This window comes from Mastomys coucha, unplaced genomic scaffold, assembly GCF_008632895.1.
Source record: "Mastomys coucha isolate ucsf_1 unplaced genomic scaffold, UCSF_Mcou_1 pScaffold9, whole genome shotgun sequence".
In the NCBI taxonomy this organism is placed as follows: Eukaryota; Metazoa; Chordata; class Mammalia; order Rodentia; family Muridae; genus Mastomys; species Mastomys coucha.
This window is the reverse complement of record NW_022196915.1, coordinates 107,591,516-107,617,506: the sequence shown is the minus strand read 5'-3', so window position 1 is coordinate 107,617,506 and position 25,991 is coordinate 107,591,516. Positions and strand designations below refer to the sequence as shown.

Below are 25,991 nucleotides of genomic sequence, written 5' to 3'. Positions count from 1 at the left end.
CAAGCCAGCCTAAATATAGCTATCTCCCGAGAGGCTCTGACAGTACCTGACTAATACAGATGTAGAGGAAAAGTTTTTTTTTTAAATTGGTTATTTTATTTATTTACATTCCAAATGTTCCCCTTCCCAGTTTCTTCTCCATAAATGCCCTATCCCATCCCCCTCCCTGCTACTTCTATGAGGGTGCTCCCCCACCCACCTATCCACTCCCCATGTCACAGAACTAGCATCCTCCTATGCTAAGGCATTGAGCCTCCACAGAACTAAGGGTCTCTCCTCCCACTGATGCCAGAGAAGGCAATCTTCTGCTACATATGCAGTTGGAGCCATGGGTTTCTCCATGTGTACTCTTTGGTTGATGGTTTTAGTCTCTGGGAACTCTGGGAGGGTGGGGGCCCCAGTTAGTTGATATTGTTGTTCTTCCTATGGGGTTGCAATCCCCTTCAGCTCTTTTCAGTCTTTCCCCTAACTCTTCCATTGGGGTCCCCATGCTCAGTCTGATAGTTGGCTGCAAGCATCCACATCTGTATTGGTCAGGCTCTGACAGAGCCTCTTAGGGGGCAGCCATATCAGTTTACTGTGAGCAAGCACTTCGTGGTATCAGCAATAATGTCTGGATCTGGTTTCTGGATCTGGCAGATGGGATGGATCCCAAGGTGAGGTGGTCTCTGAGTGACCTTTCCTTCAGTCTCTACTCCATTCTTTGTCCTCACATTTCCTTTAGATAGGAACCATTCTGGGATAAAATTTTTGAGATGGGTAGGTGGTCCCATCCCTCAACTAGGGTCCATGCCTATCCACTGGACGTGGTCTCTACAAGTTCTATCTCCCCTTTGTTGGGCATTTCAGCTAATGACATCCCCATTGGGTCCTAGGAATCTCTTGCTTCCCTGACATCTGGGACTTTCTAGTGGCTATCCCCAGTTCCCCATCTCACACTGCTACATACCTCCTTTCAATTTCCTGACCCTTTATACTTCTCCCCATCTCTCCCAACCCTGATTCTGCCCCTCCTTTTGCCCCCCCTCCTCTCTCCCTCCCTCTACCTCCCATGATTATTTTGTTCCCCCTTCTAAGTAGGAGTGAAGCATCCACACTTTGGTCTTCCTTCTTATTAAGCTTCATATGGTCTGTGAGTTGTATCATGGGCATACCAAGCTTTTTGGCTAAATATCCACTTATCAGTGAGTATATACCATGTGTGTTCTTTTGTGTCTGGGTTACCACACTCAGGATGATATTCTCTAGTTCCCTCCATTTGCCTAAGAATTTCATGAAGTCATTGTTTTTAATAGCTGAGTAGTACTACACTATGTAAATGAACCACATTTTCTGTATCCATTCTTCTGATGAGGGGCATCTGGGTTCTTTCCAGCTTCTGGCTATTATAATAAGGCTGCTATGAACATAATAGAACATGAGTCCTTATTATATGTTGGAACATCTTTTGGGTATATGTCCCGGAATGGTATAGCTGGGTCCTCAGGTAGAACTATTTACAATTTTCTGAGGAACTGCGAGACTGTTTTCCAAAGTAGTTGTTCCAGTTTGCAATCTCACTAGCAATGGAGGAGTGTTCCTCTTTCTCCATATCCTCACCGGTATCTGCTATCACCTGAGTTTTTTATCTTAGCCATTCTGACTGGTGTGATAGAACAGCTTTTTTTTTTTTTTTTAGATATTTTCTTTATTTACATGTAAATTTCTCCATTCCCAGTTTCCCCTCCAAAAGACAAAGGAACAAACACAAACAAACATGTAATAAGGACACATGCTCCACCATGTTCATAGCAGCCTTATTTATAATAGCCAGAACCTGGAAACAACCCAGATATCCCTCAACAGAGGAATGGATACAGAAATTGTGGTACATCTACACAATGGAGTACTACTCAGCTATTAAAAACAATAAATTTATGAAATTCTTAGGTAAATGGATGGATCTGGAGAATATCATCCTGAGTGAGGTAACCCAATCACAAAAGAACAAACATGGTATGCACTCACTGATAAGTGGTTATTAGCCCAGAAGTTTGGAATACAGGAAGAACAACCCACATTACACAAGGAACTCAAGAAGAAAGAAGACCAAAAGGTGGACATTTCATTCCTTCTTAAAAGGGGGAACCAAATACCCATGGAAGGATAGAACAGCTTTTTAAATAAAACTATCCATCACCAAGCCCACAGTGTCAAACATCTGTTCTTCTACACAAGATTACAGAGTTGGCTCATTCATCATGTTGAGACAATATTTTCAGGTAGAAAGTAATCTATTTTTACTAAGCACATAAGTGTATTTTGAGTCTGTATCACTTAGTTGACTAAAAAAGAAGATGCCACATGAATAGATACCAAGACAGAAGTTGGAAGCAAGAGTGGGGTATTGCTGTGATAGGCCTGACCATGTTTTTGTTTGGAGGAATGTGGATTTGAGGACTTTGAATCAGAAAAGCAGTGGAATGCTGGGACTTAATGGGGCATCCTTGTAGAAATATGGAAGCCATTGGTACTGAGGGTGATGTGAAGTGTAGAGGCTGGCTCAAGAGGTTTCAGAGGAGAAAAATATAAGTATGTGACTTAGAGACTGTTTCTGTGGTATTTTGGTAAAGACTGTGGCTGATTTTTGTCCTTGTCTGAGGAGTCTGCTGGAGGGAGGCTAAGTCTAAGGTGAAGAGAATCAGTTTAATTGCATTGACAAAATAAGTCTCAGAAAAGTTCAGCAAAGACTTTGTTCTCTGGTTTACTCTCCTGAAGAGTATTTTGATCAAGCATAGCAAGCTTAGTAAAGAAAAAATACAAAATGTTTGGTTCAATTAATAAAGGGGCACCAGGAAGTGGAATGGAGCTGAATCCTGTGTTCAAGGAGATAAACAGATTAAGGAGTAGTGATCTCAGGGCAAGATCCCTTCCATAAAGCTTATTGTTTGTGTTTGCAGTTGAAGAAAGAATAGTTATATCGTGTTAGATGTTATTACCTGGTTATTGTTTTTCCTTGGACTTTTAATATGGAATGAACTACAGTCCAGAAATGGAAGGCACAGATATTGATACAGATCTTGAGGTTGGAAGACAAAGGCTTTTGATTTAGATCTTGAGGAATAGTGGCCATGAAAAGCTTAGGCCCAGGCATGGTAGTATTCACCTTTAATCCCAGGAGACAGAGGCAATCAAATCTTGGGGTTCAAACCTATCCTGAGACAGGGTAAGTTCTAGATGAAGAAAAGCCTAAGTCCAGGCATGGTAGTACACATCTTTAATCCTAGCATTCAGGAGATAGAGCCATATAGATCTCTAAGTTCAAGGTCAATCTACAGAGCAAGTTCCAGGACAGCCAAGTTTAGCCAGTGGAGGAGCTGGAAAACAGAAAGCTGGTGATAATGTAATACAACAAGGGAGCCATGTTTCAGCCCCAGCAAGCAGCAGAACTTAGCAACTTCAGCCATGTGGCTCTGGCTTTAGAGTCAAGAATAGAAGGGACTACTGGGACAATTGATGCTGGTTAGCTGGAGCTAAGAAATTAGCAGTGATTAGAAAGAAACTAGCATCACTGAAGTGAAATCTTCTGGAAAGTGTTTTCTGAGAGAACAAAGAACCTGTGTTCTAGAGGGTTGTAACTATTGCAGCTGCTGAACTTGGTAATGTATAAGAATCATCCAAGTGATACTGGTTTTGAAGATATGAAGGGGTCATAGAGAGCAGCTGAAGCCTGGCACTGAGAGAGGCCAGGGAAGGCTACTGGTGAAGGTGTAACCTCAGTTGCAGTTGATGGCCCAGGATTGAAGGGGTCATGCAAAGAAACTGAGGCTTGGCACCATGAAGAAGGCCCATGAGAAGCTATTGGTGAAGCCTAGTTGCAGCAGAAGACTCCAGCAAATTGGAGATTCCAATACCATGGGATGAACAGCAGCAGCAGTGGAGTAGAGTTAACCTGAGCCTAGAGTGTTACAGAGGGTAGAGCTGGAGAAATGACTGAGGCTATTTGGATGAGCCCAGAAGATCATATATGGATCTCAGGCATTGGAACAAGAAGCTGTGAAGTTGAAGTTGCCTTGGATACCCCATTTCTGGTAACAATGGCTGTCTTAGTTAAGGTTTCCATTGCTGAGAAGAGACATCATTACCAAGGCAACTCTTATAAAGGACAACATTTAACTGGGATTAGCTTACAGGTTCTGAGGTTCAGTCCATTATCATCATGGCAGGAAGCACGGAAGTGTCCAGGCAGCTATGGCACTAGAGGAGTTGAAAGTTCTACATCTTCATCCAAAGGAAGCCAGGAGCAAACTGTTTTCAGGCAGCTAGGAGGAGGGTCTCCATGTTCACCCCTACAGTAGCACACTTCCTCCAACAAGGCCACACCTACTCCAACAAGGCACTCCTACTAATAGTGCCATTTCCTGAGCAAAGTATATTCAAACTGTCACTCTCTCACCAATGCACTCTGTTGTTATTAGCATTCTTATCTACCCTTCCTGTGAAGAAACTGTATATAGCAGACCATCTGCCAAGAGATAACAGAGTGCCTCCAGCTACCTGTGCTGTTCTGGGAACCTCACCTTGCCCCTTCCTAGTGATGTAGTATAGTCACAGCTCACATCCTGCACTCAAGTTTAGAAGTACAGGCTCCCAGATAATCAATACACACCAGTACAGGAGAAACTGTGGTACTTCTGATACTGAGTGGGGGTAGGGTAAGATGGGGTGTGAGGAGACCTTCCGCTTGGATTTGAAATAACTGATCTAAGAACTAGAGTGACACTTATGAGCCACTGTGTGTGTTCTGGGAACCAAACCCAAGTACTCTGCAAGAGCAGCACATGCTCTTAGCCACTGTGCCAACCCTTAAGTGATCACACTTTAAAGACAGAAGCCCACATCTCGTATAACTTCTAATCTATAGCTGGAACCTTTGCCTTTTAGCATTTCCCAAGAACTTTCAAGTAAAGCAGAATTGTGTTGTATGCATTTAATTTACAACACTAAATCCAAACATAAAAGATGACAAAGTAACTTTAAAATAGTGCATATACATCATCTTCCTACAATTCCACTCTGTATCCAATCACTTAGAAACTCTCTTTTGTGTTTTGTTTCATGTTTGAGGAAAAATCTCACTCTGTTACTCATGCTGAACTCAAATTTATTACAGCCCAAGCCCCAGCCAAACTCAAATTTGTGGAAATGTTCTTTCCTCAGATTCCCAGGGCCTGACACAAGTCAGTACATTTGGCTTCACTTTCTCACCACCTCCATCCTAGCAGACTAGTGAAAGCCACCAGCTCTCTCTTCCAGAACAGTTATGGCAGCCACCTCCTCCCTAGCTTCCTGCCTCTAGAACATGATTCAGCTGGCCTTTAGTCCAGGATGAAGAGGGCTACCAAAATGAGCCTCATCAAACATATATGAGAAAATCTTCAATTCATTTGTCTCGTGTGTGTGTGTATGATATGTGTTTACAGGTGTGTGCATGTGCCTGGAGACCAGAGGAAGACGTTAGCTGTTCTGTGTCATGATTTCTAGTATTCCTTTGTGACAGAGTTTCTCCCTAAACCTGGGTTTAGGCTGATGGCCAGGATGTCCAAGCAATCCTTCAGGCTCCACCCTAAGAATTTCTAGGATGCCAGATGTATACAGTCACACCTGGCTTTTTATGTGGGGATAGTGGGGATTTGAACTCAGATCTTCATGTTTGCACAACAAGCACTCTTACCTACTTTACCATCTTCCATCTCCCTAGTCCACCCAAACTTTGATGACTCACTAACCTAATACATAATGAAGGTCATCATATGTTTTTCAATTAAAAAGCATAGTGTCAAGATTGGTTGAAGTTCCACGATTTCTCTACTGGGACCTTTCCAATCATCCTGATATCATAAAGAATGCTATGATATGTACATAAGAGCATACACAGGATGAGTAGGAAATCTGTTTGTGACATCTGCCATCCTACTAATCATCAGGATTAACTCAGCTGATCTGGCTGACTTAGCTGATGCTCTTTCCTCCTCCTCCCCTCCCCTTCTCCTCCCCCTTTCCCACCTCCTCCCCCTCCTCCTCTCCTACCATATCTCCATATGCATTCCTCTCAAAGCTCACACTTGGTCAAGGATGACTAGCACCAAGGAGATTGTTCCTCAAAAATAAGCAGTTGCTAGTGCCCCTCACACAACTTCCAAACAAATGCTTAGTCACCTACATGACATAGCTCTACCCACCCAAGCCACTCAGATCCAACTCCTACTGTTCATTCACCTTGGTTTATCCAGGCAGAAGTTCATTTAGCCCCTGCTGACCTCTAATTTTCCATGTAGCTTGAACTCCTGACCCTCCTGTTTCTGCCTCCCGAGGATGGAGCTCCTACTTTATCCTCATACCATTATCGAGATGCCTTGCTGCTGTTGGCCCTCTCCAGATTACACTTTGTTATTTATTCATGGCTTGGCTCCTCATATCAAAGCAGGCCTTCCAACCTTGCTTAAGCCATGGGTTCCTTTGTAGATGATGTAGCACAGAAACTTGCCAAAACAAAATTGCTAGTTCTAGAAAATGCATAGCACTACTGATCACAGTGACATGCATTGAAGACTAGCTGGTCAGGGATCCAAACCAGGAGATTCGTTTGACCCCAAGAATCTGGTATTATACCAAGCAAGACTTTTTCTTTATAGAGAAATAGTGAATGGACTGGTAATATAGTTCAGAGGTAGTATGCATTCCTACCTTGGGAAATATACTGGGTTTGATTGCTAGATCTAAAAACAAAACAAAAAAACAATGCAAACTTTTAAATAAATAGGATTATATACACTGAAAGATAGACATCAGAATATTCTTTAAAATGTTTAGGATATAACACATGTGGTTCTTTATTGAATAAGTTCCATAGGCTGGAGATAGCATAGAAGTTAAGAGCACTTACTGCTCTTGCAGAAGACCTGGGCTTGGTTCCCAGTACTCCCATTAGGCAGCCCACAATCATCAGTAACTCCAATCCCAGGGGCTCCAGTGCACTTTCCTAGCCTCCACAATATCCTGCACACATGTGGTACATGCAAACTCTCACTTTTCTGGTACATGGTAGGATAGAAGGGTCATTAAAACATTTAAAAACTCTTATTAAAAATAAATTTTAAAAAAATCTAAACCTACTTGTGCGCTCTCTCTGTGTGTGTATGTGTGTGTATGTGTCTGTGTGTGTGTGTGTGTGCGCGCGCGCGCGCGCGCGCGCAGTCTACATCAAGTGTCTATTTACCTCTGCTATTGCTCTCCACCTTTGTTTCCAAACAGTGCCTCTCGTGGAACTGGAGTTTGCTGATTTGTCTGGACTAGCAGGACCGGGGGCAGCTCTGCTTCCACAGCTCTAGAATAATGAGCCTGAAATCTAGGCCTGTTTTGTTGTTGTAACTATTTTGGGTTTTCTGAGGTTTTGTTTTGTTTTGTTTTTTAACATAGGTGCTGGGATCTCAACTCAGACCCTCATGCTTGCAATAAGAAGCATATCCATGACTGAACCGTCCTCTAGCCTCTCCTTGGTTTCAGATTTGGCTCCATTAGGCAGTCTCTTTTCTAATTGCCATGGTGATACATTAGATTTCTGAAAAATTATTTACCTCTATAAGAATGACAAGATGATAGTTGCCCAAGAAAGGCACAGCCCTGGTGAAGAAGGCTGGGGGGGTGGGGGGAGCAAGGCCTAATAGGATAAGTTCAAAGGCAAAGCTCAGGACAAGCTCAACAGCCCACCCTGCCTGACAATGAATACTGTTTATGGAAGGGAAGTTCTACACCAGAGCTTATTGCCCCAGCTGTGATCCTCTGAGTCACTGGAGACTTGTGGTACTCCAGAAACTCCTTAGCAAAGGACTTATCAAATGCTTCTAAAGCACAAAGCTCAGGTAAGCTAGACAGAAGATGCCAGGAGTAGGGAAGCTCCAGCTGCTGGGGAAGATGCATGAAGAGATTACACTAACTGTGCATTTGGAAAGTCAAAGCTTTATTAAATAACACAGATTACTTTGACTTCTGAAATGAATAAAAAAAATAGTAAGTTTTCTAAATTTATAGTAGAATGTATTATATATAAAAGACATACAGCGATTTCAAACTCAGAAGGAAAACAGTATCCTACACACATAATTTACATCAAAATAATTATCCTCTGGGATCAAATAAATTTGCTTCCATTCTTAGACCACACTGTAAATTATATGCCCAGATGTTACTAATTCTGCATAGAAAACAGAACAACTCTAATTTCTTAAAAATACACTATAAAAACAAAACTCTTTAACAATGTAAAATAAAAATTTGTTTTAAATAACCTTTCTGTGGTAGGGTAATTATCTTCAAAATATACAGAAGGAAGATTTCTGCATAGTATCAATTTCTCTCCCATCCAAAAAGTAAAGATTAGATGGTCACTGTAATTATTCCATTATGTGTTTGGTATCTGTTTACCTGTCAGTTTAATAAAACTCTGGTAACTGCAATTTTCATCAAAAGTGTATGTCAGGCAGCCTCTCACCTGGTCTCTTCGTCATCCCAGGCGATGCGCATGCCTTTCCCGCCACCGCCTGCTGAGGCCTTGATCATCACAGGGAAGCCTAGCAGCAGGGAAGAGTGAGACAGACGCTCAGACTTTGATCATGTGGATGCATGAACATGACAACTGACCACATGTTCTGTAACACAGACGACAATAATTTATTTAAAAGTTCCTTTCATTAGAGTTACAGAAACACAACCAATGTAATGACCTTACACATCTAAATGAATAAGCACTTTAAAAGAATAGAGCATTTGTATAAATAAATATACTTCCCAAGTAATGAAATAGGGGCTTAAATATCTGACAGACAACTACAAAGTCAGAATATATAAAGTAGCCAATGACTTAAAGAGCAATTTAGACAGCAGGCATGCATGTGCACATGTGCACACACACATTTGTGATTCTGGAAACTGCCACTTGCATGTATTACACATCAATTTCTCTTTCATTTGCAGGAACTTCGGGTAGTTCTACATGAAAAGTCACAGAGAATGCCGTTAGCCTTTATCAGCAAAATTAACAGAGTAGGGGAAAATCAAGTATGGTTATTTCCCAAAGAGCCTGAGTCCCCTTGCACAACCAAGAAGCCCCTGCACTTCTCTATACATTCAACAGGCTGTCGTGAAGGTACCAAGTCAGGACCCAGATAAAAGCCATTCTCAATTATAGTTTTGTGAGAAGAGATAAAGCCACCGTTTTATCATTCTACAGTCCCTCCCATCAGGTGTGGCAGAAATGTCAGTCTCAGCCAGGCATGGTACATGCCTTTAATCCCAGCACTAAGGAGGTAGAAGGAGGAGGATCTCTGTGAGTTCATGTTCAGCCTGGTCAGCCTAGTGTTCCAGGATAGCCAGAGCTACAAACTCAGGCCCTATCTCCAAATAAAAATAAAAATAAACAAACAAACAAACAAAAAAGGAAAGTAAGTCTCCTTCCTTAAAGACTCTCTGGAATAGTCACATAAGTAATTGTGTTTGTTATTGTCTTTGCTCAGGAAAGAAACACTCGGTAAGCATTACAGTGTCCTTGCTGGCCTGTGACTTTACAACAGTGTTCACTTCTAGCTGTAGGACCTTTGAGGAAAAAAGGAAGAAACTGACCAAATGTCACAGACCGTTGACCCTGACACACAAAACACCACCATTGGTTTAGTTACAACAGTACTTGCTTCCTCAATATTTCATAATTAAGTCCATTAAAATATGGACTTTTGCTATGCTTATATGGGGCAACATTCTGAGCAACACAAGTGTAGTAAGAAGAAAACTAAATATATTGTTCTTAGTCTGGGGACCTTCTAATCCAAGAAGAGAAAAGCAGAGGATTCAAATAATTCCATCCTTAGAATTAAAAAGAACAAATGACCAAAGAAAGGTAGAAACAAGGGAAATTAGGATCAGTTCAGTGGCATAAGTGGCATTTTAGCTGTGAGGTATGGAAACAGATGGGTGAGGGGACAAGGGAAGATTTATGAAATGGTGAAGCAATTCAGTAGAAGAAGATTTGGCCAGTGGAGAAGATTTTGCATGTTTGCATGCTAGACCCGCCTAGGATCATGCACAGTGTTCACTCTCGAATTAAGCAAGCATCAAGCCCAGCATTTGTCTCATTCAGTGCTACAGTCACCATAAGTGTCTATGTAGAATTTTAGTGATAAAATGGAGGGGGGGTGCGTGCACGTACATGCGTGCATATGCATGTGTGTGTATGCATGCATCTACTTTGGAGAAGTAAAGAAATTTGATGTACAACTGCCATGCCTGCAAAAATTCTATCTACAACAACCTCAGTCTTTGTATAGACAAATAACCAATCACTATCCCTCCATCAAAGAGCATGCTTACCAATTCCACCCATACCTATTCATGCTTGCAACAGGAAAGCTCAAGGAGATTGGTGTATTCTCCTTCCATCCCTCCTCCATTTTGGGTTCTTGAACACTGGGAAATCTTCAGTCTTCTCAGCCTTATGTATGCTATGAACCCTCAACCATGCAGTCATTTTTTAGTTTGAAAACATGGTAAAAAAACTTATCCTTATCCAAAATATCTCTCGTTAGACCTATGAACACCTACAACCCAGAAACTCAAGAGTCCCTGACAAAAAATGTAAAAAGCTGAATATGAAAAGCCTGGGAGAGGACAGGAGAGGTGTGTCAACAGCTAAGTGAGTGTGTCTCTTGCAAAGAACCTGGGCTCCGTTCCTTGCACCTGCTTTAGAATGCTCACAAGCATCTGTAACTCCAGTTCAGGGAGTCAGATGCCCTCTTCTGGACTCAGAGGACTCTTGTACACATGTGGTACACATAAACTCACACAAGCATAATACATAAATAAAAAATTAATTTATCTTGAAAAGAAAATGATGGAAGGAAGAGGAAAAACTAGCAGACCTTGGTGATACTAATTCTGGCTACATTCTGAAATAACACAAGAGTCTTGCACTCAATTTGTGATGTTAAATAACTCATTACATCTCAGATGGCACCACCCCATGAAGAAACAAAACCATTCCACACAGATGATAACAATATGAAGTAGTCTACTTCCTCTCCTACCATCTCACTATGTCCTGCCACTCTAGGTACATTAAGTTATGCAGTACCAGGAACTGGAAGTGAAAAGAAAACTAAGGACTTAGTAAAAGTCAGTATTACTGGAAAAATTAACAGTTACCAACAAGAATGATAGTCATTGGCTACTCTGTTACCTATTCAACATAAACAGTTTCCACGAACAATCTCTTATTTTCTAATCCACTAAAGCATTCACTCCTGGATTTGGCTTTTGTCTATAATGCAATTGTTTAAATTTATATTTTCCGTTGACATGTGTTTGAAATAGAAATACCTTCCTTATCACAACAAATACAAAGTGTCTGAGGCTTTAAAAGGAGGCAATCTCTCTTCCAATACAAAAAGATCATTTGTAACTTTATATTTTTTAAGTATACAGAGATCATTGTAACTTTTTATTTGTTTGTTTGTTTGTTTTTTGAGACAGAGTTTCTCTATGTAGCCCTGGCTGTCCTGAAACTCACTCTGTAGACCAGGCTGGCCTCAAACTCAGAAATCCGCCGGCTTCTGCCTCCCAAGTGCTGGGATTAAACGCATGCGCCACCACTGCCCGGCTACATTTTTTAAACATACAGACATAAGCAATTCACAAACACAAACAAACAATGCCACTCTTCTGGGTTTTTCTGTTTGTTTGTTTGTTTGTTTTCTGAGACACGCTGGCTTAAAATTCCCTGTACAGCTCAAGCCATCTCAGACTGTCCATCACCCTGGTTCTGGGATCACACATGGGACACTGTGTCCAATGAAAAGACAGCTTAGACTCGGGCCTCTGAGCTGCTCTTGTTTCTTTTCACCTTTGTGGCTGTCTCATTGGGTCATCTGGGACTGACCATGTGCTCCATAGACACATGGAAGCTCCCCAATACACCAAGTGCAGCACCAAGGTATCAAGTCCTTATGTCCCTTCTACACAATTATGGGTAAAGGAATACTTTCAAAAAGAAACTACACAGTTTCTACTCAAAAGCCATGTGCACTCAAGTACACATGCACTCTTGTAACATAACAACAGGGAAGTATGTCCCTCAGAGGGGCCAGCTTTATTCTTTTCTTGGAATTGCTTCTCTAAACAATTGATATTTTAAGTTAATTTAAATGCTAAGAGTGGAGCCTAGGCAAACTCAGTGAAGAAGAATGAGCCCTGACAGAATTCTGTATGGAGAAGTCATCTACCAGTGCTTTCTATGATTACTTCAGCTGCTTTGCAATGAATGAGCTGTAGCAATTGGAATCTGATTGCAAGGTCTTTGTAGGAGCCCAAGTGACAGACAGCTCTCATTTGAATGTGGCCAGTCACAAAAGAGAAAGATAGAGACTTCGGTTTGTTCTACAGTTTGAGACACCATGTGTTGGATACAGAAGATAAGGAAGACTCTGGAAGCTTAAAAGCTTCTCCATTTAGTTGTGGGTGCTAACAACAACTTGATTAACTGATAATAAGATATTTACCTGCATACGACTTGATAAATAACCAGACTCTCCCAGTAAATGCCACCCAAGACTGGGGAGGAAGGGGGAGGAGTGATTATCAGGTAAATTAAAAGCTGATAAAAAAATACCTAAAGGATAAGGTACTAATAATTAATTCATTTTAAAATTACATATATTTTAAATTTAGTTTCTTGAACTACATTTTGATAGAATATATCAACTAATGGAGAAGGGAAAGTAAAAAGATGATAAAAGCAAAATATTTCTTGGGAAATGACCAGTTCCAAATTTAGTAGTGCTAATCAGTAACCTTGCCGGCAAACTTAGGCTGATGGGCAAGAAAGTTATCTTTTTAAAACAGTTGGCAAACCTACAAAAGTCTTTGTTTCCTAAAGAAAGGTTCAAAGAGAAAAGAAAATAAAAGATACTACAGGGAGAAGAGATCTCTAGATGGACAGAATGGAGCCTGACAATGGACAATGGGGCTCAGACAAGAAAACAAAAGCCTTAAGAGAAAAGATCAGACAGGAAGAAGACCCCTGGGGAGTCTCATGTTAGAATTACAGAGAAACCAGTGTCACACACTGCATTTTGCAGATTGTTTTTTGCTTGTTTAATGTAAAATAGTTAATCTGTCCTTTCTTTAGTTAAGAGTTGGTTTATTTTTGTTTGAAGGAGGGGGAGATCCTGTCCTTTGTAACATTTTTAAAGATTGTGACTTGGTTGTTATAATACTTGGTCTTGACTGCCAACTTGACAGGATTTAGAAGCAGCTTAGAAATACACCTTTGGGACCAACTGGGAGGAAGAATATCTGCGCTCAAAGTGGGAGCATGTACCAATGGGAATCCTAGAGGTCCAGGAAGAAAGCAGGGTAGGCTGCCTTCCTTTACTTCCTCATCTTGCAGGAGTCTGTGACTGCTGACGTCCTCCACTGACAACAGGTTCCAAGTGAGTGTCCAGGATGGAAATAACTCCAGGCACTCTCCAGAGAGCACCGGGACTTCACCTCACTGTCCTCTGCTTCTCCAGCATCAACCAGACAGATATTGCTAGACTACCCAGGCTCTGCTGTATACAGCACTACAATGAATCCACTTTTATGACCATGACTTGAACCTCTAGGTAAGAAGGCAGTCTAGAGGCTGCTTCTGTGAGAGCCAATGGAGGCCAGAGTCAGAATAAGAAAAGGGGGATTTATCCCAAGAGAACAATAAAAAAAAAAAAAAGCTTATTTGAAATCCATGAAGAAAATGAAGAGATACCAGGAAAAGAGCAATAAGAAGTTGTACAATGCTGAGAAGAAAAGCAAGACTTGTATCAGCTGCACGGCTCATGAACAGACAAATTGGAAGCACTACTTCAGAAAAAGTAAACTAAGAATTGAGCCTTAAGAGCAGTCTGTTTAGGGGGAGGAGAAGTGAGGGTCTGGGGGCAGGGGTGTAGGCTGCAGGAATGTAATATGTGAAAGAAGAATTTAAAAAGAAAAAAGCAGAGTGGTCTGTTCCAAGGGTGTGGGGGCGCATGCCTGTAATCTCAGCATCAGAGAACAGAAGCAAGCATCACCCATCATTTAGAGCACTTAGAGGTCAACCTGGTCCACACGCTCAGAGATACACAGATAGACTCTGTCTTGGAAAGCAAAACAAAACCAAAAAGAACAGGCTGCTCAAAGAGTTCTTGCCTAAAACCAAGCAGCGAGCCAAACAGCTAATGTACAAAGCACAGCACAGAAAATAAGGAAGCATGAGAAAGCAAGACACATGACTGCCCCAGGCTCCTGAACTCAAAGACACTGGAAGAGGCACACCAACCAGATAGAGATTTCAAAAGTTATCTTGTAAAAATGATCAGTGACACAACAGAGGATTAAAAACAAGTAAATGAATTAAATGAGGACCTAGAAAGACAGCAACACAGAGGGAAGAGTCAGCAAAACAGATAATGAAATCAGCAGTCGTGGTAGTTTGGATGACATGGCTCCATAGGTTCACAGGAAGGTATGCGACATGAAAGAACTAGGAAGTGTGGCCTTCTCTTGGAGCAGGTTTGAACTTCTTGGAAGAAAAGTGTTACTAAGTGGGCTTTGAGGTTTCAGAGGTTCCAGCCAGGTCTAGTGGCTCTCTATTCCTGATGCCTGAAAATACAGATATAAAATTGTCAGCTACACCTATAGCACCATGTCTGCCTGCACGCTGTCAAGCTTCCCAGTATGAACTGTCACAAATGGACTAAACCTCTGAAGCTATAAGCCAGCCCCAATTAAATGTTTCCCTTTAGCCAGGCAGTGGGTAGTACATGCCTTAAACCCCTGCACTTGGAAGACAGAGGAAGGTGGATTTCTGTGAGTTCGAGGCCAGCCTGGTGTACAGAGCAAGTTTTAGGACAGCCAGGGCTAAAAAGTTTTTCTTTATTAGAGTTTCCATGGTCATAGTATCTCTTCACAGCAATAAAAAGCTAACTAAGAGAGAAGTTTTTATTTTGTTTTATTTTGAATTCAGCAATATGGAAGAAAAAAAATCAGCAAAGAAACTGACATTTTTTCCAAAAACAAAAGAATGAGAAATGCTGGAAATAAAATTTTAAATGAATACATTTCAAAGGGGAACAGTGAACAATATTACAAACTAAACTAAGCAGAGAAAAATACTAGGGATAGAAGATAAGACTTACAAAATGCTAAATTCAAACATCAATAAGTAATAGAAAATAAATGAGTATATCTATCATGGTCCAAGAACACTGAGATATGATCAGAACAAACCTAAAGAGTCACAGGATAAAGAGGGGGCTAAGATAAACACTAAAGGCATGAAATGACAGCAGAGAAGAATAGCATTCAGTTGCCCATGGTGGAAGATGCCTTTTAACTCACTACTAGTAGGCAGAAGTAAGCAAATCTCTGTGAGCTCAAGGCCAGCCTGGTCTACATGGTGAATTACAGGCCAATAAGAACTATATAGTGAGACACTGTTGACATTCAAATGCAATAGCCATTTAGTACTCCAAATGGACACAACAAGGAAAGAACTTTTCTACACAAGATGTCAAAATATAAAACATTGAAACAATATTAAAAGCTTTAAAGGGCAAATGTCAGTTCACCTACAAAAGCAAGAACACAAAATACCATTAGCTATCTCAGTAATAACCCTCAATGTCAGAAAAATATGAGACTATAAATATTAGGTCCTGGAAGTAAATAACTGCCAACCAAGATAGCTATTATCCAGCCATTCTATATTTAAACCTGACAGAGAAACAGGACATTTCAAGACAAGCATAAGCGGAAGTAATTCAAGACCACTAAGCCAATGCAGCCAAAGATGCTTAAAATCCTACACAAAGGAATCAACTACACAAGCACAGGACAAAATGAGCTTCTTGAGAAGAAAAGCTAAGCAAAGGAAAGCTAGAAAGAATTCATTACTCAACCCAGGAAACAAGCAAAGCCTTCATATACTATAAAGAGAAAGTAAAGAACAAACAATAATCTATTCAATCAACAAAATCACAGGAATTAGTTGATTCCTCTCAGTAAAACTTTAAATATAAATGACCTCGCCTCACCATTAAAAAGACACAGAGTGGCCAACGAGATAACTAGATCCAGCTTTCTGTTGTTTCCAAGAAACATACTTTACTGCTAACGGCTCTCCCTAAGACTACAACTCAACAGAAAGAATTCTTTTATTGATGTAAAGCAAAACAAGGTGGCATAGTTATTCTGATATAAGTAGACTTCCAACCAGAATTAGCCAGAAGTGATAAAGAAGGTTACTACATACCAATAAAGGAAGCAATGAATTGAGAAGATCTGCAACCGTGAATGCATATGCACCAACATGGGCTCCTAACCTCCCAAGCAAACACAATACTTGTACAATAGGGTTTGCTGACTTCAATACCTCACTCTCATCTCTAAGTCATCAAAATAAGAAGACAACAAAGAAAACTCAGATATAAACCACATCATAGATCAAATGAACTTAAACAGGCGAATGCAGAATACTCCATTCAATAGAAACAGAATACATATTATTCTCAGCAGCCCATAGAATTTTGTCTCAATAGACTATATTCTCAGCAACCAATCAAGTCTTAACCAATGAATCATCTTTTCTGTCTTACAACATCAGTGTGATAAAACTAGAAACTAGTAGTGAGAAAATCTACAGAAACCATGAGAACACATGAAGATAGAGCAACTAACCCTTGAATCACTGAAGAAATCAGAAAGAAATGTTCAAAGTTTCTAGAAGAGAATGAGAGTTCAACTTAGCAGAACCTTTCAAATATAGCTAAGGACGCCCAGAAAATCTCCTCTGGAGTTTGCAGGTAACAGTTTGCAGTAAAATCTTAGAAAAAAAATCTCAAGTAACATAATGACATGTCTCAAGGACCTAGAAAAACAAGAATCCAAACCCCAAACCAGTAAAAGTAAAAAAATAATAAAGATCAGGGTGAAATTAATAGAATGAAGACTAAAGGATACATGGGATCAATCAAACAGAGTTGATATTTGAAAAAAATAAGATGAACAAATTCATAGCCAAATGAACAAAAAAAAAAAGGAGAGAAGATACGAATTAATTAGAAATGAACACAGTGAGACCCTGTCTCCCCTCCCTCTCCTCCTTTCCCTCCCTCTCTATCCCCCTATATCTCTTTCTTCTCCCCAACAAGAACCCAGAGAATCATTACACGGTTTATATTCTGAAAGCCTGGGAAATGTAAAAGAAAAGTTCCAAACACACATGACCTATAGAAATAACTTTAAAGGATTTGTAACAATCCGGGAAATTAAAATGATGGTTAAAAAAAAAAAAAAAACCACAAGCCTCCCAATAAAGCCCAGGATCAAATGGATTCCCTGACAAATCTATCAAACCTTTAGCTCACCCTGAGACTAAAAGTGGACAAGGAAAAGACACATGCATGAACACACACACGAAAGGAAAGGAAAGGAAAGGAAAGGAAAGGAAAGGAAAGGAAAGGAAAGGAAAGGAAAGGAAAGGACCATTTTCCAATGAACATAGAGGCAAAATTTCTCACTAAAATTCTTGCAAACCAAACTCAAGAACAGGTTAAGACTGTAACCAGGACCAGGTTGGATTCAGTTCACAAATGTGAGGATGGTTCAGTATACACAAATCAGTAATGTCACAGTCCAATGATGCATTAGCTATATTTCTACAAATTGTGCCCTTAAAAAAGAATGAGTTTCTTCAAATAGGAAAAAGAAAATAAAAACAAGAGTGAAGAAAGCATATATTTTGTCTTTTCTCAGTTTGCCTTAAATGTACAAAAATAAATTATTATGTATTGATATGTTTATATTTTTAATAAAAATTATTTTATTTATAGTTACAAATATGTACAGTGAGTATATTTAATACTATTTTAATATTAAATATAATCTTTAATTTATCTATTTGTTAATGGTAAGTATTAATTATAACATACTAATTATGTTTAGTTTAAGTAAGAACTAGTCAATGCTGTATATATGAGGGTAAAACCAAAATATATTAAAAAGTACAACAAACCAATACAGAACACTACTACTTTGGCAGAGAAAACTGAGCAGACATCATAGAAAAGTGAGTTTGTAATTCGTATGTATGGCAACACAGTAAGAAGAGGTTTTCACAGGAGGTTTCTGTGTGATCTGGAGGGTTCTCTGGGAAATCCCTAATGCCTTGTAAAACTTCTTTGCCATGTTTCATTTCACTTCAAATTTTATGGCTTCTCTTCCTTCCAGTCTGCTCAGGACACTAGCAAGCTTCTATTTAAAAGCCACAACTGCAAACATGTATTTCACAATGAGAGGGAAAAGGAAGAATTAGAAGAAATAGAGGGAAGGGGTGGAATCATCAAGGACACACCCATGTAAGAAATCTGAATTGTAATTATAGGAAATTTTTCAATAATTTAAAAAAAAGTGGCATTTCTAAAGTAGATGGCACATGGGGAAAAATGTTCCAAACTAGAAGCTATAGTTACGTAAAAAACACAACAGTGGCCAACTCTGGCAGTATAGATAAATGCTTCCAGAAAAGAAACACAAACCTGAGTGGAAAAGCGCATGAAGATTTTGTTTTTGCCACATAGCACAAAAAAAGAGGGAAAAGGCAACAACCTGTGCAGAGTGGAGGCACAGCTCTGTGGTTGTGGGTAGGCCTTGCAAAATGAGCTCCAGACCCTGACTCCCCAGTAACACAGAAGAGGAAAAAGAAAACAGAAACACATACATAAATCACACAAGAAAAGCCAGAAACTGACAAGACAAAAGAAAATAAACAAAAAATACAACAGGTTCAAATGTATGTTTATAATTCTGTTGTTCACATGTTGGAATATATTTTCCCATGGACTCAATGTCTACTTTAAACCTTAAGTAAACTTACAATGGCCATCCAAACCATAATATTAGTGTGAGATATCTCAATAAGAGTAGGAAAAAACTGATCCATCACCACAGGGCTCACACACATGTGCACACACAGACTTGAATACTATATCACCAAAGAGAGTGCTCTTGAGTGTAAGATGTGCAATTCACAGCATGTCACAAGCACTTGATCCTAGAGTATACTCTAGCCCTTTCTGCTTTCCAAAAATCCCTCCAAATACAACAATAATAATATTGCATATTATTTATTACAAAACAATATTATCATAGATGATAATATTATCATAGGTGGTAATATCTAAGCTATGACTAAAAAGAGCCCATTTCCAGTTTAAAAGTACATTAAAAACTTAAACCACTTTAGGTCTTAGAAGCCGCCGAGTGCTTCATGGGGAATAAGAGGACCAATGATTTAACCCATACACAGCAGCATTATACAACCTACCAAGTCTTATTGTGAAATTAGTACTGAAAAGCTTCTAAAGACGTTGGCAACCCTGAAGAAGTAATTAATTTTATCTGTTCTCGACAGATAAAATAATATCTTATATATACTGGTCTTATATCCAAGGCAGTTTTTCAAAACAAATAAACAACCAAGAACACTTAAATGACCAAAACCAAAATAATTTAGCCACACCCAACAGAAGCACTGCCCAACAAGCCAAGCACCTTTTCCAATCCCAAGAGAACTCACTTAGGAAGCTGACAGCTCAGGGACGTCACCAGACTGACGACATCTGTGCTATATTGTCTCCTTTACAAGAATGTATTAAGGCCCATGATCACTTTCAACTATAGAAACTTTGGTTGATATTGTTGTTCTCCCCATAGAGTTGCAAAACCCTTCAACTCCTTCAGTCTCTTCTCTAACTCCTCTATAGGGACACCACGCTCAGTCCAGTGATTGGCTGCTAACAGCAGCCTCTGCATTTGTAAGGCTCTGGCAGGGTCTCTCAGGAGACAGCCATATCGGGCTCCTTTCAGCATGCACTTCTTGGCATCCACAATAGTGTCTGGGTTTGGTAACTGTATATGGGATGAGTCCCCAGGTGGGACAGTCTCTGGGTGGCCTTTCCTTTAGTCTCTGCTCTACAATTTATCACCATATTTGCTCCAGTGAGTATTTTGTTCTCCTTCTAAGAAGGACTGAAGTATTCATATGTGGTCTGTGAATGCTATCATGGGTATTCTGAGTTTCTGGGCTAATATCCACTTATCAGTGAGTGCATACCACGTGTGTTCTTTTGTGATTGGGTTACCTCACTCAGGATGATATTTTCTAGTTCCATCCATTTGCCTAAGAATTTCATGAATTCATTGTTTTTAATATCTGAGTAGTACTCCATTGTGTAAATGTACCACATTTTCTGTATCCATTCCTCTGTTGAAGGACATCTAGGTTCTTTCCAGCTCCTGGCTATTATAAATAAGGCTGCTATGAACATAGTGGAGCATGTGTCCTTATTACATGTTGGAGCATCTTCTGTGTATATGCCCAGGAGTAGTGTAGCTGGGTCCTCAGGTAATACTAGAAGTTAGACTCCAGAGAACCAAATAACCCTATTAAAAATAGGGTACAGAGCTAAAAAAAGAATTTTCAACTGAGAAATATCGAATGACACCTAAAGAAATGTTCAACATCCTTAGTCATCAGGGGAATGCAAATCAAAACAACCCTGAGATTCCACCTCATACACAGTCAGAATGGCTAAAATCAAAAACGCAGATGACAGCAGATGCTGGCGACGATGTGGATAAAGAGGAGCACTCCTCCATTGCTGGTGGGAATGCAAGCTGGTACAACCACTCTGGAAATCAGTGTGGCGGTTCCTCAGCACAAACCATTTTAAGATGGGAATGTAAGCCTGACAAAGTGTTGTCTGAGGCCCTGGCCTAGCCACAGCTTTCCATGAGGTGTTCACATGCACTGATCTCACTCCAAATTACAGGTTTCAAAGATTTGTTCTGCTTTCCTGTTTTCTCCATTTAGTAGACACTGAAAATACAACTGTTCATGAGCAAGAGGAATATACTTGAAATGTAGTATATATACAACAGCCTTAAAATGTTCCTCAGCTTCCTTTTCAGTTGCTTAGCATACCCAGTTCTCACCTCCCACTTTCTACTGCATCTTTCCTATCAAGGTAATTAAGTTGATATTTTACATTTTAGGAAAAGGTAAGAACTTGAACAAGCTTGTTGTCAAGGGCACCTTCCTTTGAATCCTGTGTGCTGTGTCCTTCACATTGCAACAGACCGCAGTCACGTGCTTACACATAAATAAATACAAACTGTGTCCAGTCCTCAAGACTCTTCAGACAATTGTTTGTTTTAATTAGCTATTGATTTCATCTTATGAAAGAACTAAACTAAGATCAAATGACTGCAAATCCTACTTTAATAACAGAATATGGTAATTCAACTGATAAATTCTTCTAGAGCCACAAGTAATCAGAAACCGAAAACTATTAAAATATTATTTGCTCTATGGGAATTACTTATTACATGTTTGCTCAACTATATCTGCTGAAAGACACAGAAACACTACCAAAGTTAATTTAAGGACTTACCAATTTCCCTTGCAATTCTGACAGCTTCATCTGCATCCTGTAAAGGCAGGAAATGAGACTCAACATTAATCCCATGAGGCATTGCACAATGTCTTTAGGGCAGTCATATATTGCACTACTGTCTCCTCTGATTCATTTAATGCTCAATTTTACAACCTTCTAACCCTTTTCATTCAGAGAAATGTAAAATTAATACCATAAGTGGAATGTAAATTCTCCTTCGTCGTTATTATATAAAGAAACTCAAAGCAGTTTGAAATGAGCTGGCAGGAAACATGACCAGAATTGCCAATGATTTGGTGCAGTTGTTGGAATTTAATGGCAGATTTTAGATGTTTACAATCAATACTGAATTGTAAATCAGATCATTAAAGCTTGTCTGCAGCCCCCTTGTCTATTTACACTCTGTGTTTTCCTACATTCTGTCAGCAGGGGGAGTTGATTGTCTATTGTTTGGGAGGAGTTCTATCAATTTTCTAGAAATAAGTAAACTTCCAGTATCTGTAGGAATTAGCAGTTGTTAAAAAAAAGAAGGAAGGAAGGAAGGAAAGAAGGAAGGAAGGAAAGAAGGGAGGGAGAGGGAAGGAGGGATGGAGGAAAGGAAGAAGGAAGGGAGGAAGGGAGGAAGAAAGACAGGGAAAGAAAAAGAAAAAGGAAAAAGAAACCCTTGTGATTTCCATTATATTTTCTTAACCAATTCTTCGGGTACATATTTTATCTTTACAGTTGTACTAGGTACATAGATTAAAGTTCAATGAAACTCTGAAGAGCAAGGTAAGGGCTCCTTCTTGACATCCAAGGAAGGCCAGCTTTACCCACTCACAAGTGCATCCGTCCCTGCCACTTGTCAGCAGTAACACTTAAAACCCTAAGCTTCAACAAACTGCCCCAGCCAAAGCCATTCACCTGACATGCACTATGAAAACTCCATGCACACATTTTCCACATAACGATAAACAGAATTCTGAACATCAAGCCACTTTCTCAATCCAGTGGCAAAATATGCACCACCAGTCATGTTCTAAAACCACCAGTTGATAAATACGCAGGAATTTTTACACAATTTCAAAGCATTCAAGGGAAGCCTGGCATTTTTAAAGCTCTTAAATTACTACATTTAAAATGAAGAGCAACCATAGTAGACTCCCCACACCCCAAACTGGGACTGGGGGAAAACAACTGCTTCATTTATGTCCAGTTTTTAGAAAAAGAAAAGAAATTCTTCCTTAAAAGTCTTCAGTACCCAACAACATCCCTGAATAAGGAGGCTGGAAGGGGAAGTTGTCAGAAAAATTTAATTTCCTTTCATTAGTCAGTCTGCTCCACAAATAGGTGCTTGTTAAGTTCAAAGCAATCCTGAAAGCGACACCAGTTTTAAGTCTTTTTTTACTCCAAGCAGTCACATCTGCTAATGAGATTTTCCAAATAACAATTGTTTTCAAGTCAGAGATAAAGCTCTATCTTGTTCCCTGCCCCAAAATCAAGCTTTACTCCCTCTCTACACCTTGATGCTTGCACCAACCCTGCATCTCCAAATTTTAGTTTAAAAGGAAAAAAATTTAAAAAAAAAAAAAAAATAAATCAATGAAACGGGTCATTTAAGAATGTCATGGCTTCCACACATTGAGTTGGAAGGCTCTTTGTTCCAGCCGGTGACAGTTATTGGAGAATACTTGCCTTTAATAGCCTCTGTCAGGAAGTGTTAAACCTGCCAAATCGAACAATTAGTGCCTCTTGAACAACATACAGGAAGAGCGGGGACTGGTGAGGACCCGGTTATAATCAGCTCGAAGGAAACTTTTAACATTTCATTCAATGTGGAAGGGTGTGTTTGCCAAAGACATCTCAAAGAAATTCAACCATAAGCTAGAAAGCCTAGGCCCCAGGGAAGCCAACAGTGCCCAGGATTCACATCTCCTGGTTGTCACGTATTTATGTATGCACATGACACACACATGCTATGATTTATATTTATACACAGTAAATATAAATATAAAGTATTTATACACAGTAAAATTTCTCAAAATTCCTCATCTGCCACAAAACAATGTTAACTTTTGCCTAAGGTATAAGTTTTTCTACCATGAAAATCAATTTCTATGACAGATTTTTCAGATAAAATCAAATTGCCTTAAAAATTAATTTTCCATTTGTCATTCATTGAGCCAAAAAATTCATTGATGATCTTTTCTGTATTAGACATTATAAAACACTATTATTGATTTTGAAAATAAACTAAACACACATGGCAAATCTAGTTTTATTATGGGACACATAAAGATAAAAACTCTCAATAGCCCCCAAGTGAGTAGCACTAACATTCAGTACATGGAGCCTCCTTATAAGGTTATGGATAGGATAAAAAGCATGTAAGAAAGCTTCGGAAGGTCTATTGATCATTCAGAAAAACACATAATTTAAATCCAGTAAAAAGACAAATCTAAAGGGAACTATAGAACACATCCAACCTCACCTATCACCCTCGCAGTAGGCTGACACAGAAGATCCCACTGAAGTGTGAACACAGGAACAAGCTTGAGCAGCAGTTCACACTTCAGTCAAGACAAACACATAGCCTCTGTGCGAATAGCAGCATTTATCAAACTCAGAGAGCCTGTGTCCCTTCACCCACAGATTTTAGTTGTAGAAAGTTATCCTAATGGAAGCCTCTCTCACATGTATCAACAAAAACTTACAATGAGTTTATTATTTTCAATTGTGATGTTCTAAGAAGTAAAACATCTGGAAAACAATTTAATGGGCCTTCAACAAAGGACTAGCATACAGATGGTTCAGTGATTCTAAATAGCCATTTAAAAGAATGATGATCCATGTGTTTTAAGACATGAAGCCAATAAATATTTCCTAGCATCAGAGTATACAATCTGGCTTCTGTCCATCTAGGACATGAAGAGAAACAGAACATCAAGCGGGCAAGCAAGTCACCTGCGAAGTGATGTGAACATTTCATGGAAACAGCAAAGAGTAAAAAGAATCTGAAAAGGACCTTCTTAAAGTAAAATTGAAAACTACAGATTAAAAAAGCTCAGTGTTAGGCTGGAGAGATGGCTCAGTGGTTAAGAGCACTGACTGCTCTTCCGGAGGTCTTGAGTTCAATTCCCAGCAACCACATGGTGGCTCACAACCATCTGTAATGGGATCCAATGCCCTCTTCTGGTGTGTCTGAAAAGAGCAACAGTGTTCTCATGTATATAAAGTAAATAAATAAATCTTTTTTTAATTAATTTTTTACACTCCATATTTTATTCCCCACCCACCCCAAATCACTCTCCAACTGTTCCACATCCCATACCTCCTTCCTATGCCCCTGTCTCCATGTGGATGTCCCTACCCCCAAACCCCACCTGACCTCTAAACTCCCTGGAACCTCCAGTCTCTTGAAGGTTAGGAGCATCATCCCTGAATGAACACAGACTCAGAAGTCCTCTACTGTATGGGTGTTGGGAGCCTCATTTCAGCTGGTGCATGATGTCTGTTTGGTGGTCCAGTGTTTGAGAGATCTTAGGAGTCTAAATTAATTGAGACTGCTAGTCCTGCATATTTTTTTTAAAGATTTGTTTTTGTTTGTTTGTTTTGTTGGACATCAATGGGAGGAGAGGCCCTTGGTCCTGAGAAGGCTCAATGCTCCAGTGTAGGGAAATGCCAGGATAGGGAAGTAGGAGTGGGTGGGTTGGTGAGCAGGGGGAGGTAGGATAGGATAGGGAGTTTTCAGAGGGGAAACCAGGAAAGGGATAATGTTTGAAATGTAAATTTAAAAATCTAATAAAAAATAGTAAATTAAAAAAATTGTTAACAGCCAAGGGAAAGTATGTGTGAGGAGCTAAATAATTTCTAGTTAATAACTTAAAAGGGATCTTAATAATGGTGTCCATTATTTTTCTTTTGACTGATTTATATAAACATAGATTGTATAGCTATTTAAATATATGATTATTACTTATATATATGCAAACAAACAAGAAAAAGCTCAGTGTTGTAGAAAACAAAAGGAGAAAGGAGGTTCAACAGAGAACCAGTAAACAGTGAAACCCTAACTTAAAAGGAACTTATTGTGTTCTAAAAACAGAAAGGGGGACAGATGACAGGCTAGGATAGAGGACATGGCCATTCCTATCTGAGCCTTCAGTGACACAGCCCAGAAACTCTGATACAGCCCAGAAACTCTGTGACACAGCCCAGAAACTCTGTGATACAAGCGAGAAACCCTGTGATACAGCCCAGAAACACTATGATACAGCCTGGAAACCCTGTGACACAGCCTAGAAACCCTGTGATACAGACCAGAAACCCTGTGATACAGACGAGAAACCCTGTGATACAGCCCAGAAACTCAATGACCTTGATCCTATAAAGGAAGAAGATCGTGACCCAGGCTCAGCCTCCAGAGGACATTTTTTTTTGGTTTTTTTTTTTTTT

At 39.6% G+C, this 25,991-nt stretch overlaps 1 protein-coding gene across 2 annotated transcripts in view; it reads right to left on the bottom strand.

Moving 5' to 3' along the window:
• Pcca (propionyl-CoA carboxylase subunit alpha) overlaps positions 1–25,991 on the bottom strand; it is a 343,795-nt gene that overhangs the window by 212,771 nt on the left and 105,033 nt on the right. For both annotated transcript variants that reach the window (XM_031361748.1, XM_031361749.1), the window contains 2 exons: positions 21,555–21,591; positions 8,531–8,609 (listed from right to left, as the gene is read on the bottom strand). In XM_031361748.1, coding sequence (XP_031217608.1) covers positions 8,531–8,609; positions 21,555–21,591 — 116 coding nt within the window. The remainder of the gene's footprint in view (positions 1–8,530; positions 8,610–21,554; positions 21,592–25,991) is intronic.